Consider the following 21254-nt stretch of genomic DNA (forward strand, 5'->3'; position numbering starts at 1 on the left):
ACAATTTAATAATATTCTTTGGCTATTAATTCTAAATATAACTTGGAATTATTAGTGATTTATTTAACAACTTCTATAATAAAAATGAACCTTTCCTCATTCATATAAGACTGCTGATATTTATTCACTTTTCTTGTATTAATTTAATTACAATATCTATATTAAAGTTTTCCTTAATTTTCATAAATTAGTTTTTTTTATAAATAATGACAATATAGACACTTGAAGTAAGAAGATTAATAACCTTATAACATAGCACCACACTTACAATACTCTTAAATATTTTGCTATAATTATAATTATACTTCTTGCGTCTATCACAAATAGTAATAATTCAAACTCCGGGACCGCAGTGGCTCAGTGGTAAAGCGTTTACCTCTGATGCATGGGTTTCTTGGTTCGATCCCAGCTCGCGCTAAGTGAGCTTTGTGGTGGAAAAACATCTTTTGCGTGGGTTTTCCCGTTTCCTCCTACTTTCTTTATTGCACCATTTCATTCATTTCTCATCATCACCGTCTCCTTTCGCCTAGCCGGCATATCCGTGGGACGTTGAACTTTAAGATTTTATTTTCAATTCAAACTCCATTTAGTATTACAACACTTGATAATATTATAAATTTCCTCGAAACTAATAGGTCCTATATGGACTTCCCACTTTTAACAATATCGATTTTTTCCGATATATCCACTTGTATTTTATGCGATACACTTGCTTTTAATATTCCACTCTGAATGACGTCGAAGTCATCTAGAAGTGACCAGTGGAACGAATAGTTCCATCACTTGCCAGGTATAGCGCTGATATAAAGGTAAAGCTGGTTTCATAAGAACCCAAAACTTTCTTTATGATAACACCAATACGTTACAATTCGTAATGTACGCGTTAGAGGTGCCTTTTACGGGCATCAGTGATAGCGGTCGCGTTCACCTTATCGCGCCAAGAGTTGAGGAGCTTTAGTATATTAAGATGCGGCTGTTAGAATCGTATCGCACATTGCATTTCTTCTTGGTACCACATCGGACTCATTTAGCGTGAACCAGTCTTATTGACTCTGGAAAGGTAACACAGTGGACACACAGAAAAGGATTTCTTTCCTGAGGGGAAAAAAAAAAAAAAAAACTCGTTAAATCAGTTAGAAATATTGTTTGGACAACATTTGAGAAAATTTCTATCATAAATTGTTGGGAATGATGTATACTCAATTGTTTACACAGAGTGAACGCTCAAGGGTAAATGAGAGAGAACTGGTGGTTGCATCGCGATGGAAAGGAAGTTTCATATCAGTCATGCACAACAGTTCCCTCAAAGCAGCAAATCACGTACTATTCAAACTTGCGCTGCAAAACGAAAGCGCCTAATCTGTGCATATTAACCGATGTAGTGACAAACATTTGATGGATATTTATGTCTTCCGAATTGCTGGCCGTTTTGTCTCGCGCAATCAGGTATTGAGTGTAAGCCACAGCAAAGACTTGCAATACACTGCAAACTTCTGATCCCAATTTCTGGGGTTTCGGGGTATGCTCAATTTCTGACATCACCGCTCTGCTCAGGGAATCCGAAAATTTCCAAGCTCATGACACACGTTAACAACACTATGTTTAATGAATAGAAGAGACACGAGCAGAAAATTTCGAATATCATTTCTGGGTCCTTCGGGACCGGCCGCGAATTCTGACACCAGATACCACTGTGTGTAGGGTATCCTAACCTTTTCAACGCCACTGCCACGCCCAACAAAACTCCATGTTTAATGGGCGAATAGAAGGGAGCCTTGCCCAGAAATTCAGGGCCCTATTTCTACAGTTCAGGTACCAAGCCCAATTTGTGACTTCACTGCTGTACTCAGAGAACCAGGACCTTTCCAACGCCATCACTCACGTCCAACAACTTCATGTTTAATAGGCGAATAGAAGGGACCCAAGCCAGAAATTCCGACATTCAATTTCCGGGGCCTCCGTGCACAGACCGATATCTGACATCACCGCTGTTCTCAGGGAACCCGGACTTTTCCAACGGCACCACCCTTGTTCACCAACTACATGCCTAAAACGATTTCCTTACCGTAAGAGAATGGGCTCCATGCTCTTCCAATATGAAAGAGATTGTTTGTCTTTCCTATTTAGAAGCAAGATGCTTTTTAACCCCCCCCCCCCATTTTTTTTCTTTTCTTTTTTTTTTTTTTTTTTTTTACTTAGTGAAGTTTATATACCAAATTTTATATCTTTAACTTAGTCGATCTCACATTAGTCACTTTCAAAATAAAGAATAGGAAATTTAGATATTATAGAAATGACACAGCTTTTCACCTACAGAAGCGGAATTTTCGAAAACGTCGAAACATGTGTTCCCTTATTTTTATTAAAAAGTTTAAATACCAAATTTTACAGCTCCAATTTAAGCAGATCCTCCCATTCGGCATTTTGTCAATAAATAAAGGGCATTTCAGTATTATCGAAATTGCGCTCTCTTTCCCCTTAGAAGCGGAATTTTCAGAAACCCTGAAATATGTTTCATTATTTCAAATTTAAAGTCCATGTACTGAATTTCAAATTTCCAGCCTAAAGGAATTCTCACATTGGAAACTTTGATTAAACAAACAAACAAAAAATATATTCTTGCTGTGACTATTAGCCTTTTACTTACATTATTTCTAAAAAAATATATTATTTTCTAAATGATCTCCTTTCCTCGTTTGGAGTGGAATTTTCTGAAACCCTGAAACACATTTTCCCTTATCTTTAATGAAGAGTTCATATGCCGGTTTTTATATCTCTGACTCCAGTGATTCGTGAGATACATGATTGTTGGGGGGAAATTTTCAATCTTCTTTACTGCTCTTTAGAATGGAGATTTCCCAAAGTCCTTCCGTATCCTATATTTTCGTGGCGAAAGAAGCATTATTTCCAAAATTTACATTAATATCTATAGTAGTATGGTGTGGGCGATGACGAGTCACCCATTTCTGCTATTTTATATAGTAGTATAAATAAAATGGAATATTACGCATTTCTGACTACTATTAATATTCTGAGATGCACAAACGTGTGTGCGGGGTGCTCTCGTTTTCCAGCATTTCCTTCTTTCTAAAATTTAATTCATTCTCATCATCACTATTTCCTTTCCTTGGAGCGTAATGATCAGATGCTAAAATAATACTAACAATAAGCTTAGTCAAAACTTACTATTCTAATGACTTGGAAATTGGGACTAAGAACCATAGCGGAAATTGCATTAAAGGTGAACTGTTGTTTGCACGGGTTGGCGTTTAACTTTTTTCTTTAGCGCCAAGACTGCTTCAAAGGGAATAAGAAACTTAATAAATAATACCAATCAGTAATTTTGACGAAGCAAATAAAGTATAAAACAATAATGAATGAATTGGCCTTCAATGTGAAACCCAATCTACTACTCGAGTTTATATCCATGACAAAAGTTCCTATACGAGGAATTGAACGTGAGTCTACATCCGCAGAAAGTTAGCACGTTAGCTACTGAGCAGTGCAAGTGTTCACATGGACCTATTGTTCGATGTAGAATCTAAATAACATATATTCACAGAGAATCAAACCCATAATTCCATGATGCCATAGGCAAGAAACTTACCGTTAAAGTAATCAACCAGTAACTTTTAAAGATATTCTGTTCCTGTTAAGAATCTCTTTCCTTCTGTCTAGAATGTTATTAGTAAGTAAATAATAATAATAATAAAAATGACAAATCACAGCTACTCCATATGAGAGTCCTTGAGTCTTTATTTGCTTGTATTTAATATCTAAAACCCGTTACTCGTTTTGTTTAACATCCAGTTTTGATGCTTGGACTAAGCAATCTAGAATTAAACAATGGTTGGTTTGTTGATGAGAGTTTAGTATCCCTTAAAGTAACGAGGCTATATGAAACGTCATTCTAAAGGCTAACATGATATCCGAACCATAGGTATTCCCACCCTGAATCGAAGCTTGCCCTCCCGTGCCAAAGACGCTTACGCCAACCATATAGCCGCGAGAGAATTCATTAAAAGTATATAATGTGAGTGAAAATTTTTTACCCTTATTCCTCCGTCAAACTTATTGATCGATTGGTTAATTTGCATTTAGCTCTAACAGTGAACAGAGAGCGTATATAAAATGAGACCCACAGTTTCAGGAGGGATCTGAAGTAATGCGGTGCATTTGACGCTCTCCCACCGAGAACTGATATTTCTTGTGACTATATGGTTAGCGTACGTGCCTTTGGTCCGGAAGACATGGTTCGATCTTCGACAAAAGCTCATGTGGCTCGGATCAAAACGTACAATGTAGATCCATGCCTTCTATTGCCTTACTTTTAAAAAGAACAATAAACTTCAATCCATCCACCAGGGACTCAACTCCTGGGCTGAACCTCAGGGCTGAACCTCTCCAGAAATATGCGCATTAGCCACTTTTTATTTTATTATTATTATTATTATTAGTTTTAAGCAAAAACTGAAGCACTAAATGTACGTGTGTTTTATTCTCGATTTATTTTCAAACAGCTTTTTTAATACATGCTCTCTTAATACTCACCATTGTTCTACTTATTTATATTATCCAGACTAAAAGAACATCACACAGACACACTGAGGGCACATAGGAAATGCACATGCTTTTCAGTGATAGTCGAATCCAGGATAAACTCTTTGTAATCTGCAGCTCAACGCCAGAGACCACTCATTTATGGATACCGGTGACTAGATCAACTAGGAGAAATTTTAAAATTTATCGTATTCGTTGGTATTGAAAGTTGAATAATACGCTGGATTTTGAGCTTTCCGGAACAATATAAAGTTTTCTGACAACACAACATTGCTGCATGTCTTGCAAATAAGAACAGAACTAAAACACTGAACTCCTGAAAAAGACTGTACTATTCATAAAAATAAATACTTTACATGTTACGTTTCGATCTTCTAACCAAGATCCTCATCAGACATACAGAGAGTGTATATCTAATGAGGATCTTGGTTAGAAGATCGATACGTAACATGTAAAGTATTTATTTGTACGAATAGTACAGTCTTATTCAACAGTTCAGTGTTTTATTAAAGTTTTCTGGCATATTAAATATCCGGTAATATTGATTCCTTCTGCAAATAATAATAAGCATTAATACATCAAATGATAGGTGCTTAACTTCCTTTCCCATTACTAGTAAATCAACATGAAAAGCAATGCTATTTTTCTACTCCAAGTCGAATTTTTGATCAAAGTCTATATTTCTTGTACATCTGTTTAAGAGATGGCAAGCAACTCCAGCGTTTCATTAGCAACTTTTGTAGTGCGAAAACGTCATTACATATGTATAATTTAGTTACGATCTGTTTTCTTACACAATGAAATAGTGAACAACTGTTTAAAATACTGAATAAGCAGTTTCTTTAATTAATATCTTTCCATATTGCTTTCTGTTCAAGAATATATGACAAAATATAAAAAGTAATTTTTTAAACAAAGCAATGAAGAAAGATCTTTTTAAAAAATTTGGCACCCCATGGTTATGCCCTTTTGACTAAAGGATTTTTTTTTTCTTTCCTACTGAAAATCGAACGCGGAACCACGTGCACATTAGGGGCAAGACAAGAAGGATTTGTAATTTGGTTTAATATATATGATTTAATTTCCTATATTGCATAGCTGTGAGGTATGTATTATTTTCTTGCATCCGTGCTAGCTTTTGACTTTCTTTTACCTCTCTTGCTCTCTTTTCTCCATATATATATATATATATATATATATATATATATATATATATATATATATATACAGTGGACTCTTTTTAATTCGAAGTCCAAGGGGACACGAAAAACCTTCGAATTATCCAACAACATTCATTTTCACATATATAACAACAAAAACCAAAGTACTGTCCATCAAAAACGTATTCATATTGTAGACTATACCTTTAAAGCAGCTTATTATTTGTGTGATTGAATACCGCAAACTAACAAACGACATTGACTCCACATAATTCAAATTACGTGTACAATGGAAAATATATTTACGTACAACACTACAACATACATTGAATAGCCCAAATAATTAAACACCAGTAACAATCTGAATATTCTGTTCTCACTTTTAAAAAGTCGTAAACCTCATTTGCTTAAATTTGATTGTTTTTGTACGGTAAATAAATCGTGAATTTCATGTATTGCGTGGAATACGATATTAATAACATTTGGTTAACTTTATCAATAATTCATCTTAAATTTTCAACCAATTCTGAAACAAGATGAGATTGGCACATGTTCTCTATTTTTACTTCTTCCCCAACTCACCTTCATCTTTATCATTACATAGATTTTCTATTTATCTTTTGTATTACTCTTCCTATGGCTGCATCTGGATAACTGTAAACACGTTAAAACTGTATTTCTCTGTTTACATTTAAAATTAAACATTAAAAATTTTCAACTGTATTTACTTCGAATTATCCAAAACATATGTTTAAAATTTCGATTTATCCACGATTTTTTACTATTGTTTTCAACACAGTTTTCAAGGGGAATGGACTTCTGTTCGAATTATCCAATATTTCGAATTATCCAAGTTCGAATTAACGAGACTCTACTGTATATATATATATATATATATATATATATATATATATATATATATATAATCTTTTTGTAATCTGTTATGATCGTATACTATTCAAAATAAAATCTTTCAATTTAGCGTCCCATGTTTATGTCGTTTTTTGGCTAAGTGAGACGATCATTAAAGCAAGTGAATGGTGATGGAAGAATTGCTGGAATGATAAAGTGAAAGAAAGCGGGAGTACTCCGAGAAAACCCACGGACACGATGTTGTCCACAACCAATTTACTTGGCCGGGGATCGAACCAGGCACCTTACGCACAAGAGGTAATCGCTGTATTACTGAGCCACCGTGCCCCCCATGATTGTATGGTATGTGCAGTTATGTGATGGTAAGGTGCAGGTTCCCTGTGGCTCTTGTTAGACTACGCACGTTACTCTCTATCAGAATGAAAGGAAAATAAATTTCCCTGTATATCCGAGGGATAAAGATTCTTTTGACTTAATCTTAGTCTAGGTTTTTGTGATCAGAAATGTTGCTTTTATGTTACTGAAATCAGTAGCGTACGCAGGAATTTATTTCGGGCGGGGTCCAAACTTAATATGAGGGCATTTTATGTTAAAACTCCTAAAATGACCCTTGAAATTAGGCTAAATTTACACACAAGTCGAAATTTCGGGGGGCCCACACCCTGCGTACGTCCCTGACTGAAATATATTGATAATTGTTATTATTACTTGTAATAAAATATCAAATATATGTTCCACTGAATTTCAATAGAATTTTCACAAGACATTATTTTGTAATGGAACAAATGCGGCAAAAATTTGCATATCAAAATGAGAACTCTTAGAATTAGATAGGGTATGTTTATATGTTAATTTCTGTTTTTCATAGACAAGAATATATTAGATGTACAAAAATGTATCAAAACAAGGAAAGAAAATGTGTATGTGAATTTCTATTTGTATTAATAATGGAAACACAGACAAAATGCAGCTTGGGGTTAATACCACACGGAACCGTTATCCTACAGAGCAGTTCTGATTCTTCGTGGAATGCAGACATATAAGTCTTGAAGGTTTTCCAGAGGAATATTACAACATTGCGCATGTAATGCAATACTCAGTTCCATCAATAAGAATTGAAGACGGTATCTCCTTCAGAGCCTGAGTTCCAGAACTGACTACAGGTGTTGAATAATGTCTGTACCCAGATGATGATGTCGTTCATCCCAATGTTCATTAGCCACACTCCCAATGTTCATTAGCCACACTTCAACTACTCCGGCAGTGTCATCTTCAAAACTCATGTCATTGGACGCAAAGATTATCTTAGCTATAGTATGTAGTGGTTACCTACAATATCCATGGGCTCATTAGCAGTATTGCATTCTGTGATTTTAATCACATGATTCATGGAATATCAAGAATAAGCCCACTGCATCGCAAAGCGGCTGCTATTTCTCAGGGTAGAAAGGAGATAGTTCGGAGGATAAGCTTCAGTAGAAATCTTCTGTAGATAAATACGGCCTGTACTAAATAAGATAAAGAGGAGTCATTTGATCTTACTAGGTATTGGTAACTATTTGCGTTCCACTTTTCATGTTCTTTGGACCATTTTCTTTATGTTAAACGTCTGCAAGCAGCGGCGAGTGGAGACTGGGTCTTAGCTTCTTTCCACCCAATGCTGGAGGAAACAAGCTGTTTTCATTTCAGACCGGGAACACACCTTTCTTTTAAGTTATAACTGGATTCTTCTCCAAGAAAAGTACATCTTCCATTGCAGCCTTTGCCAGCGTTTGTATTCCTAACTTTTAACCGCAATAAAATGTTTGTTTTCACATTATTAGGCAAATGTTAAATTTGTTCCTCAACAATATCTTTCTTAGGTTACAACTTTTCTCTTTAGTTTGTAAGTAGAATCAGCTCGTAATCCTAATAATAACGGTAATTATCAGACTAACAAATGAATTTTCTTCAAGGAAGAATTTTTCAGCTAGAAACTGAGGACAACTTGTAAAACAGAACATTGCATTATTAATAAATGCCCATTTAACTAAGGATTATTATTATTATTATTATTATTATTATTATTATTATTATTATTATTATTATTATTATTATTAAGGAGAACTTATCTTTTGTCTTATAAATATGTAATAGGTAATCAGGGAATTAAGTTTAAAACTTACATTAAAGATATTGGAATAATATTAGATGATAAATTATTATTTTAAAAAATATGCAGATCTAGGGCCAGAGAAACTTTAGCAATGTTAAAAGTGACCTTCCTCATTTGATTTCAATATTTGCAAAATTCTCTACTGTCTTATCATTTGGAATATGGTACGGTAGGTAGGAATAATTAAAGCAAGTACTTTATAAATACTATTGAGTATATTCAAAACAACTTCCTAGCTTCCTACGATGGGTTTCAAAGATATGACTTTATCCAAATAATTATATCTTTGCCTTTAGTCAATTTGTGATACAGTTTTGATCTTAAATTTTTTCATGATATTTTTCATGGAGGGGTTTATTTTTATTGGTGGTTTTGTTTCCATAAGAATTCTTTACTGTAACATTAGAAATTTTGTTCCTTTTGTATCTAAACCTAACTAACTAACTCCATGGCCTATGGAACCCGGAGCATCAATGCCGCGTTCACAAAAGCTCTCCACTGACTTTAATCCTTAGCCAACTGGATCCAGTTTCTACTTTGTTTTACTATTTCTGCGAGATCCATCTTAATATTGTCCTCTCATCTGTGCCTAGGTCTTCCTAATGGTCGTTTTCCGATTGGTCTTCCAGTCAAGACTTTGAAAGTGTTTCTACGTTCTTCCATCCTAGCTACTTGACCTGCCCACCTAAGCCTCGTAGACTTGATGACACTAACAATGTTTGGTAAACCGTATAAATTGTGTAGTTCCTCGTTATGAAGTTTCCATCATTCCCCATTCCCGGTACTCTTAGGTCCGAATATTCTTCTCAGGATCTTGTTCTCAAATACTTTTAGTCTATGTTCTTCCCTCAGATTAAGCGACCATGTTTTACAACTATAGAGAACAACAGGAATTATTGTCGTTTCATATTTTAAGCTTCAAATTCCTCGATAGAATTCGCGACGACGAGAGATTTTGAACTGAATAATAACACGAATACCCTGCTTTTAGTCCACATTTAATTTCTTCGTGAATATGATTTTCATTTGTTAATATTGGTCCTAGATATTTGAAAGTATCCACTTCATCAAAAGTATTATTTAATATTTTAACGCATCCAAAATTTGGTGTATTACCGTCCCGACGCATTTCCGTGTATTTAGTTTTCTTTGCATTTACTTCTAAACCCATGTCCCTGCAAACGTTTAATTGTCTGTAAACCTTCTACTGCAAAATCATCTATTTATAAAACAATTGATACTGCAAATAAATTTCATTCTATTCTAGGTATTTTCCGAACAAAACTTATTAAAGTTCGTTCAGATTTTACTCAGTTATTAAAAAATGTTTTGTATTATGTATTTAATTTATTGGTGCCATTTTTTGTATGAGTTGTTAGTTCTTGATTTATATATATATATATAATCTTTTTTCCTTTCGTCTTTTCCTTTTCTCCTATGTTTAAGATTTGATATTTTTTAGTTCCATGATCCGCTACTATATGCTCTTCTTTTATATTGATGAATATAAGCTTCATTTAATTATAGAAATTACTTTTCTTGCAATCCCCCTTTCTTTCATCTATCATGCTACAATTTATCCCTGTAGAAAGTCGTAAGTTTATTCTGTATTAAAATTTTCAATTTCAACTACATCTGCAGCTTATATATTGCATGTATAAATTAGTTTTCACTACATTATCTCTGATTATTTCATAAGTTTGATTGCATATAGTGAATATGTATATTATACTATTCACTATTTATACCTACTACTACTAAATACTATTTAGCTGCACTTGTGGCTGTAAATGCTGTTTGCTCCCTAATAAATAAATAAATAAATAAATAACTGGAGGTAAAATCCAGTATGAGTTAGAACATACCTCTAAATAGACCTAAATCTAGAAAATATCCTTGGTACTCTAGGAATCTGATCTCATTAATTAAAGCGAAAGAAAACCCTCATAAGAGATTTAAACTTACTGGTTCAAATGAAGATTATAATGTTTTTACTTACATACGGAAACATTTTAAAGAAAGTTTGTGGTTAGACAAGCTTGCTTATATACATAATATGGAGAATGCATTAAGTAATTCACCTCAAAATTTTGCAAGTTTGTTAATAAAAATAAAAGCCAAATAAATCAAGCCATTGGACTTATGGTTGATGATGTGTATGTGTCTAATCCTAAAACTTTAGCTAATTCTTGGGCTCAATTATTTGAGACTCTATATCAAAGGCGTCCTTCTTTACATAATATTGACTTATCGGACTTGGCGGGTAATGATTCTTTTTATCCTATTATTACAACTGAGCAAGTAACTAAGGCTATAAACAGTCTTAATGCCATCATCTTCTGGCTTAGACGGTATACCTGCTTTTATACTGAAGGGCATTGTGTCCATTATTGCGCCTGTCTTAACATCTTTGTTCAACTGGAGTTTATTTACTTCTGTTTATCCTGAACATTGGAAGATAATCGTTGTTGTTCCTATCCCCAAGACTGATGGGAAAATTTATCCGACTATAGACCTATTTCTTTGTTGAGTATCATACCCAAGGTTTTTGATAAGTTAATATATAATTATTTGTATAATCATGTTTATCCCAATATTACGATCTATCAACATGGCTTTATGAAAAATAGGTCAACTACAACTAACTTAACATGTTTTATAGCTGATACTCTTCCTATCTTTAAAAGTAATGGTCAAATCGATGTAATTTATTTCGACTTCTCTAAAGCCTTTGATAAGTCACCACATGACATCTTAATTTACAAATTGAAACATTATGATCTCTCCATTGTATTTATTACTTGGTTAGTATCATACTTATATCAAAGAAAGTTTGTGGTTAGATATAAGGGTAATCTTTCAGACGTATATAACATATACTCCGGTGTGCCGCAAGGATCAAATCTCGGACCATTTCTATTCCTTATGTTTATTAATGATATAAGTGAAAATTTGGATTGTAAATGTTTGATGTATGCAGATGACCTCAAAATATACAAAACTATTGTAAATTTGGATGATTGTTTGGATGAAGTTAGGTTGTCCTTAGGTATGTTAAGGTTGTCTGAAAGAAGGATTATTTTGGATCTTAAAATCCTACATTAAATTCTTCACGGTAATTTGAATTTGTTATTAATAATAACTCTGTATACAACCAGTTATCATATAAGAAATCCGAAAATATTTAAACCCATTCAGTTTCTCAATGATGTTCCTTTGTATAAAATTTTATCAGTAGCCAATGATTTTGACAGTGTTATTGACATTGTTGATCATAATTTTAGTAATATACAAAGACAGTTATATAATCATTTCATTATCAGCTGAGAGTATTATTTTCTTTTATATAACAACATGTTTATTTTAACAAAAGAAACACTGATCAGAGCTTAAAACCCTCTTTATTTTAAATTATAATAACGATATGTTAGATATGTTAGATATCCGAAACCGTTATTATAATTTAAAATAAAGTGAGTTTTAAGCTTTGGTCAGTGTTTCTTTCGTTAAAGTAATCAATCCAAAGCCATGGATAGTCTTACTATGTTTATTTTACTCATGATTTTTTTTCCTTTTCTGTGCATGTTATTTGTATGGACATTGTAAGTTGGCAGTTCTGTCTGTAATTTCCAGGATGCAATAATAATAATAATAATAATAATAATAATAATAATAATAATAATAATAATAATAATAATAATAATTATTATTATTATTATTATTATTATTATTATTATTATTATTATTATTATTATTATTATTATTATTATTATTATTATTATTATTATTATTATTCGTCTGATTCTTAACTACGTTCCAGTTACCAAAATAGTCCGCCATCCCAATATATAAGTATTATTTAATTTGTCACAAATTTACAACTCCTCTTCGTTTAATCATTATTAAAGGTATTTTATTGTCACTTGCAGGCCACTTGTCGCAAACTAGCAGCTTCTATGCACCACAATTTACCACAATTCCTTCACTTTCACCCAAGGAACATACTATTTAATATTGTTTATAGCTCTCTTTCTTTTATTGATTTATTTATATTTCACTTCGTTCTCTATATTCTATTTTTTTTTTTTTATACATTACGTACAATACTTTTGTTTCTCAAATATTGTTTCAATCTGTTTCTTTTGCTCTTATTATTGTCTTTTCACTTATATTTCCTCATTGAGCTTTTATTCCATCTATCTACTTTTCCCAATATTGAATATATTTCGAATGATTCTAGTAGTTTTTATTGCTCTTGCCATGTTTCATTCTCCAGCAGTACAAGACTCCCTACATATCATTGGATCAACATTTTCTGTAACTTTTTATTTAAGGAATATGCAAAATAAGCTTTACTTCTTCACAGAGACTCCCTTCGATATTTTTTTTGGTTGTCCAATTTCCTGTTCACAGTGGAAAATAAATCTTATCTTGATTCTGAAAATCCAATGATAAATTGTACTGCGTATTGCTCTAATTCCTCGAAAACTTGTTTACCAGGATATACTCTATCGAACTTAATTTTGTGTCATGCTGATATCTTTATTTCCTAATATTTTTGGAAATAATTGTACATTCAATGCTTTCCTCATCTTCTTTTCCTAATCACTCGATTTAACCAGAGACGGAAGAAAAACGAAAGTATTGTGATAAATTGTTAGTTACAGAAATGTGCAAGATTTTTTGCACGAGTGCAGATGTACAAAGGAGCAACACTCAGTGAAGGTAGCTGCTAATTATATAACCTTAGGCTTCGACATCGAAATTTAGATCAACATTTTGCAGTGATGTAAGTTAATGTCTTCAAAACTATTGAATTAACTATTTGTTTTGATAATATAAGGAAATAAATAAGTTCAGAATCCTTTTTATTTCATCATTGTACCAAGGAGCATTCGGCGCAAAACATGATATAAGGATTGAAGTCGAAGAAACTATTTCGTGTATATTACACCGCAAACGTATTGAGATACAACACTAAGGTTGGGTTAGGATGCATCCTACTGGGAGATAGCACTCAGCGGTAGTGACGATTGTGAGGATTCCGTAGCCTCAGTGCTAGAAAGAGGCACTAAACTGTAAGAAATAGACGAATATAAAATATATGCTTGAGTGCACTGGCGAAAATACGTAATAGAAAAAAACGTTCTTATTTTGCTGCGTGGAAGGCATCTTTCCTTTTCTCTTACGTTGTGTGGTTTTCAGTAGTAATTTCCTCTTGACTTTCAAATACTTCATATTCTGTTAAATGATGGAAAAAGTTTGCTTTTTAGAGCACCAAATGATATTACGTATCAAAAAGGAATGTTTAGTCAATTATTAGGAACTTTCCGCCCCATGACCCTGATACGAATCTCGTAGCGTGGTTTCAGGGTTTCTATTAATGTAATTCTGTCCATATGGTTTCACAAGAATCTGCTAGATATGGAGAAACTGGTATTTGAGTGGTCACTGTAGATTCAAGTAAAACTCGTATCTTTTCTTTTCACAGACATAACGGAAAATATTGTTTTTGCTAAAACACACTGAGCAAGGCTGTGTGATAATATGTTAAAAAAAAATCAAGTAACAGTTTCAACACAATAACTGTATCTTCATCAGACTTCCACTCCTTTTGGCTGTTTGGGAGTTGGTAATCTCAGGCTTTCCAGTGCTCCTATATTTCCTATTTTTCCTATATTTTTGCATCTCTTCCTATAAACTCCTATATTTCCTGTATTTTAACAAAACCTCCTATATTTTTGTTGCTTTGCTACTTCCGCTTGAGACATTTGTGTTTCGTCCTTTCCTGCTTATTGTCTACTAGGCTGGGCCTTTTTTAATTTTTTTTTTAAATCTCGGTTGGCAGGGTTGCAAAAAAGTTGTCTCGTGTTAGTGGTAGTCTACAGAGAAAATTTGGATTTTTTTTTGATCAACCCCTTGCTTTGGCTCATGGGACTTAAATATTTTTATGGCTGTAGCTATGCGACCCGCACGACAACACGAAGAAAATTTTGGTGCATAGCTATAACCTTTCCTTCTTTTTCACACTGAAGCATTCTGAGGCTGTGCAAGAGAAAAGCGAGGTGCGATATTATTCCTATGTAGTTAAAAATGGTAATCAATTAGATGAAAAACTGTATTTTTATGTTTCAATTCATGTTCTTCATATAGGGCCTATAACGTGAAAAATATATTGTCAACCTTACATTGCAGCTTTTTTACGTATATCGTGAACAATTTATTTTAGACCCGTTTATATTATGAAGAAACTTTTAACCAAGTAATGTGATATCAAGTAATTTTGAAATCGATTGTGCAATAATAGAAAATATGTATTTACCTACAACATTGTACACGACAATAATAATACGTAAAACATTGTTTTATAAGGAGTAGGAAACATTGTAATATTATACACAGTTCAGTAACGATCAGCAATACCTTTTCGACAATTGCCGAGCCATTTCAGAAGGTTTGTGTCCGTCAGACCTGAAGAAAAAGCCTGGACCAATTGTCATGTCCCAATGGTTGAAGACAGCTTCTCGAATTCTCCGATTACATATTAGCACCGAAAATCACGAAGAACCACTTCGTTGGCTTGCACAGTATGTCAGCAAAATATATGCATAAGTTTGGTTTGAGATATAAGGAAATTCTTCTCTCACCAATGGGACGAAACACTTCTGTCTGTTCGCTCGATCTGCATCCATTCTTCCAGAGAAAATAAGAAGAATCGTGTATACTGTTATTAGTTCCAACGCTTACTTTGCCCATCCGGAAAACTTGATGGCAGTGATCACCAGCAGGAGCCAGGACATCCAATTTTTAGGGTGGAGAAGAATAAAAGTGTCGACAGAGAAATAGATCAAGTCAACGTGAATTCGCTGTTCTGACTGTAAACTTAGACGCAACTAAATATCATGAGATGATCCATTGGTTTTCACCGGATGTCAATGAGCTACCATTAACAAGAGAACTTTCTACGAGCCAGATAGGAGAAAATATTAGAACGACGGCTACAGCTTCTGAGGAAATTCGATGTTTTTTGTGCCATACGTAAGCGGTGAACAGGATGATAAAACTAGTTATAGAAGCGTCAGTATCAGTATGTAGAGTAGACTAAGATATGGCTTTGTTAGGGAAAAATTAAGAGACTCGCAAAAAAAAATGAAAAGGTTTGATTGCAAGCATGACTATCAAATGTAAACAAGAAAAAACGGAAGCAAGTGGGTGGGCAGGTGGAACTCGATTTGCACCCAGCTCCTCGTGGTGGGTTCTGGGGAGTTTCGGAGGATATGTGCCAAAGCGAGCTAAGAGCTGCACTGAAAGGTTTGTCAACAGTTTTTCATGACCTACTGTATATTTATAGTGTGATTTAAAAATATCAATACAATTTCTTTGTCTAATTGATTCAACTTTTTAACACATAGTAACAATATCGCATCTCACTTTTCTCTTGCGTTTTACTTTCAGCCTCGGAATGCTTCGATGTGGAAAAGAACCAAAGGGTATAGCTGTGCAGCAGAATTTTTTTTTTTTCGTTGTGCGTGCGGGTTGCATAGCCACAGCCATAAAAATATTCAGGTTCCATGAGACAATGGAAAGGGTTGACCAAAAGAATCGAAATTTTGTGTGTAGAGTACTACTAACACAAGGCAACTTTTCCGCAACCCGGCCAATCGAAATAAAAGAAATCGGCCTACCTTATTATCTAAAGATAATTACACCAAACAATATATAGTTAGCGCAAAAAGTATTCATACACCTACAAAATGGAACAAAAAATATACTAGTTTCGTCATATTCATTAAGAAGTACCGTGAAGTAGTGATTTTAAAAACTTATAAATAATTTATTTAGGTGTATCAATACTTTTACACTTTCCATATTTTCGTTGCTTAGTACTGGTGAGCTACGTAAAAAACACTAAGAAAGTCGTATAAAAATTTGCAACGAGATAATTACCCATTTTGTTATATTTAGAGAAGAATATATGTTCATATAACAATTGGTGTGGTTTCCATTTTTTATTATTATTATTATTTCTACCTGTTGGATAACTGAAATGTTCCTTCCAATAGGTACAAATATTGTTATATGAGTTTCTTTGTTCCTTGTTCTTTCAAAATGTTCCAAACGCACAAATGTTCCAGGAAATAATTGAAATGTTCCTTTTTCACACCTTCACGAAATCTTCTATATTTTTTCATTGTGATTTCTTATATCTTTTTTTTTTTTTTCATTAGTATTGAAAAACCTGTAATCTCTTATATGCTCTCCGTAGATCAACATTTAATTAGGCTCCGCCCCTTCATTAAAAAGTAACACTTGTGTTTTTTCTTTTTCCACTTTCAGTTTTTCGCTGCACAAGTGTCCAATTAAAAGTTTACTTTTTTCACTGGATATATTCTGTCCTCTAATTATCATTGTTATTTTTCTTATTAATTTGTTCTCGTTCTTTCTTCTTCCTTTTCATTTTTTCTTTAAGCAGAATCTTCTCCCACACTTTATTTATTCAGAATCCTGTATTCCAATTCATCACCTTGTCTCCTGCCTTCATAATCTCCCTGTCTTCCTTCGATTTTCTCATCAAAGTTCTGATTTCTACTTCTATGACCTCTGCTCCTTCCCAACCTATCCTGTGGTTTGTCTCCTTCCGATGCTTATATATATCGCATTGTTGCCCCTTTTCAATCTTACATCATCCTTGTTCTGTTTTATCCTTTCTTCCATCTTTTTTGTTTCTTCTATGTAAATTTTGTTACACTCCGCACATCCTAGTCTATATATTACTCTGCTTTGATCTTTGTTCGCTATTGCTTTTTTCGTGGCTTTTCTGACTAGTTCAATTATTCTGCTTCCACCTTTCCTGTACGTCCTAATTTCTGCTATATGAAGCATTCTCTTTATCTTCTCTGTTTCTTTGCCTAGACTTTCTATTCCGAACCATTTTTTGTTCTTGTCTTCTTCCTTTCTTTCTCTCTTTTGCGGTGTTTCTTGTGACCCTATCCTCTTCATTGTATCAAGTTCTCCTTACTTGTGTCCAGAACTTCTTTAAATATCTTTTCCTGTGTTCTTCATTTGTGTTTAGGTCTCCTATTTTTTCCTCCATGCTTTTTATAAAATTCCTCTTCGTACCCTCATCCACATCACTTAGTTTGTGGCAATACACACCCGATGCACACTGCTTTTGGTACCAGGGTCTAATAAACTCTCGTCCTTCCGACTTCTTTATTTTCATATTTAAATAGTTTATCTCCTTGTCTACTTCTATTTCATTTAGATAAATTAACTAGACATCTAGCAGCCAGAAGGAGTGGAAGTCTGATGAAGACACAGTTATTGTATTGAAACTGTTACGTGATTTTGTTTTTTTACGTATTATCACATAGTCTTGCTCAGTGTGCTATTGTATTTTAGTTCAACATGGAAACAAGGCCTGATAGAATAGTAATTGTTTTTCAGACAGTTCAAAACTCGAAATTCTAAGCCATGGTTCCTTTAAAAAGTTTTCGGATTAATATATTTTAAAGTATTATTTACTTTATTTTTATTTATTTATTTATTTAATTTTTATTAAATATTTAATAATAATTAATTATTAAAATATTAAAAGTATTAAAGTAATATATAAAGTAAAAATTGTAAATAATAAAAACCTTCACTATCCTCAACTATTAACTACTAAAATAATAAATAATGATTATTTTAAAGTATTGAGTTTAGTTGTGGAGAAGAAACTTTGAAAACGATAGACTCGATGTATAAATTGTCACCTGTTCTAAGTTTTCTTTACCATAACATAGTAAAGAAGGTTCAATCTATTCAACTGATTAGAATGCCTTACTATTTCTTTTCCACAGTGAGATTCACGTACAATTTCCCCAGACTTGTAACAGAAAGAAATGTTACTGACAGCACAAACTATTTACTATTTGTGCTGCGCGAAAAAACATGTAAAACAATATACGCGTATGAAAACAACCCAGCAGAACATATGTGTTAGTAGTACTGATACGTGTTTAGCATGCTTGTGATGGGTCCGGTAAAAAAATTAACGATTGAATTAATAACTTAAAAGTTTGGTTAATTCTGAATTTAATCAATAAAATGTTCAGGAAATTTATTTCTAATTGATGCCCGTTTAAAAATATGATTTCGATTAAAAAGTTACTTTTTTTTTCTCATTAATCTTGAGAAATGAAAATTTCTGAGTTTTATGATATTTTAATTTTACTATCTATTGTTTACTTTTTTAACTCAAACTTTGCATGTGCGTGGGTTTCCTTGGGGTTCTTCCGTTTCCTTCCACTTTCTTCATTCCACCATTTCATTCATTACTCATCATCACCGTCTCCTTTAGCCTAACCGGCATAAGCGTGGGACGTAAAACTCAAAGATTTCATTTTATTTTTTCAAACTGCATACTAATTTATTTTCCTATGTCCTTAACTTTATCCATTAAAATTTACACTAGCTTTCACATTTCAAAATAATTCTCATTGGAAAGAACTGAATATTATCGTTTTAATTTTAGTCAGTTATTTGAAGTTAATTTTAACTCGCCCTTTCTGACATTAATTTTTAATTTACTGCATTACATTCTGGTAGAGTTAAGTTTTAATTTTAATTAGCTTACACTTTTGTTTACTTTTCCAGCTCTAGTGCTTAGTAGTGTCCAGTATATAAAATAAATTGTAAATAAGAAACTTACTTTAAAATTAGGTAATATTTACTGTCATGGCATTAACTGTCACATAAACTTTGTTTATGCCGTTACTTTTTACTATTTGTACCCTTCATTTCAGGTTGTATGATTTGCATTGGCCGTTCTAATTACTTCAGGTTTAATCATCCTGCCGAGGCAAGGCTCATGAAGAGTATGTTACCAAACACTCGCATTTCTATGACGCCTATTAACTTTTCAACTGGTAAGTTATTTCTTTTTTAGTTCATATGAAGTGATCCAGTGGAAGTCGCTTGACCATCTTTATTTATTTATTTATTTTAATTATTATCATATATATTGGTAGCGCAATCCGTTTTTTTATTTATTTCTTTATTTCTTTATTTATTTATTTATTTATTTATTTTTTAATTCCGGCACGTTTGTAAGTGGTGGCCATTTTTGTTGAGCAGCGCATTCAATTACTGACTTTACAGACGTTATCTAAACTTTTGTATAGGATTATATGGAGGTGGATTTTTCCAAAAGATTGCAACAAACACAGTTTCTTTAACACTTTCTATTATTTAATTTACTCTCTTAGCATTAGTGTCCTTAATTGAGCCTCAAGAAGTCAAAGTTATTCCCTAAGTTTAGTATCGAGAGTTAAATTACACTCTTCAGAGCTGAAGTTTAAAATGAAGAAGTGAGTTACTATAGTTGATTTTTTTTTTATTGTAAGTACGTATGGTAACTAGAGGACATCCTTGACAATTGCTTCTTACAATTTTTGTAATTCTTTAAAATTAAAAATTTTCCAAAATTTGAAGTATGATATCTCTGATGGCGACATACCTGGAAATCCGGGAAATGTTTAGGGAATTTGAGATGGCTAGGAAAGATCCGAGTATTATTTTAAAAGTAAGAATTTAGAAGAATGAGATTTTATGAAATTTAGACTGAAAATTCTGAGATGCTTTCAGATATGGTTGAGAGTGTGTTTTCTTAATCGCCAGCTTCAAACTCAGAAACTTATCTGCGTTTCCCACTAATGATGTGTAACAAAATTACGGTCTTGAGTTATGCGCATTACCTTTTGCTTTCGTTTTTGTACTGGAATATCATATTGATGAATCATCCGAAACTGCTGTTGTGTCAACAGTCCAATTCATTTTTGTTGCACGCACAATTCTAACATTTTTTCGTTTTCGTTCCAACTAGTTCCTATTTTATCGGAGTTTCTATCCTTCATTAAATGGGGGTAGATATGCACGCAGATATAAGGATTTTGGAATACGATTACTGGTATTTTACCTTGTGACTTTCCGTTTCAAGGTATTTTAATTCGCAAAGAGGTTTATTTATAAAATACTTACAAGTTTAGAAAAACTGCAGGTAAAGTTGCACATCAGTGTGTGCCATAGATGGCCATTTTGCACTCGGCTCGCTCGCGCTCACTTCTTTCAATTGGGCTCTCGCTCATACGCACTCGTGATCACCAATCTCAACTAGGCTCGGGCTCACTCTCACCTGTCTCAACTGGGCTCGCGCTCACTTTCGCTCGCTCTTATTTCTCTCGAATGGGCTCGAGCTCACTTCCCTCAGTTGGGCTCACACTCATTTGGACTCCCGCTTACTTATTTCATTGAACTCGGACTCACTCTGGCTCGTGCTCAATTATTGAGCCCGACCCTTGATGAGCGCCAGTGCCGAGCTCGGGAGTTTGAACAGCTGTGAAATGGGGTGATTAATGGTTTACTCCCCCCCTCCAATTTCCACTCCTGGTACAGGTGTTAAAATTAATCGGAATTTTCTAACTTTTCCTGTTTTTGCGACAGCCCAAATAGTATCTAAATAG

General features: G+C 33.4%; 1 protein-coding gene across 5 annotated transcripts in view; it reads left to right on the plus strand.

Moving 5' to 3' along the window:
* LOC145660611 (pleckstrin homology-like domain family B member 1) overlaps positions 1 to 21254 on the plus strand; it is an 865216-nt gene that overhangs the window by 344634 nt on the left and 499328 nt on the right. For all 5 annotated transcript variants that reach the window (XM_081725879.1, XM_081725875.1, XM_081725878.1 and 2 more), the window contains exon 4: positions 19539 to 19661. In XM_081725879.1, coding sequence (XP_081582005.1) covers positions 19539 to 19661 — 123 coding nt within the window. The remainder of the gene's footprint in view (positions 1 to 19538; positions 19662 to 21254) is intronic.

This window comes from Thermobia domestica, chromosome 9, assembly GCF_964235325.1.
Source record: "Thermobia domestica chromosome 9, izTheDome1.hap1.1, whole genome shotgun sequence".
Lineage (NCBI taxonomy): Eukaryota > Metazoa > Arthropoda > Insecta > Zygentoma > Lepismatidae > Thermobia > Thermobia domestica.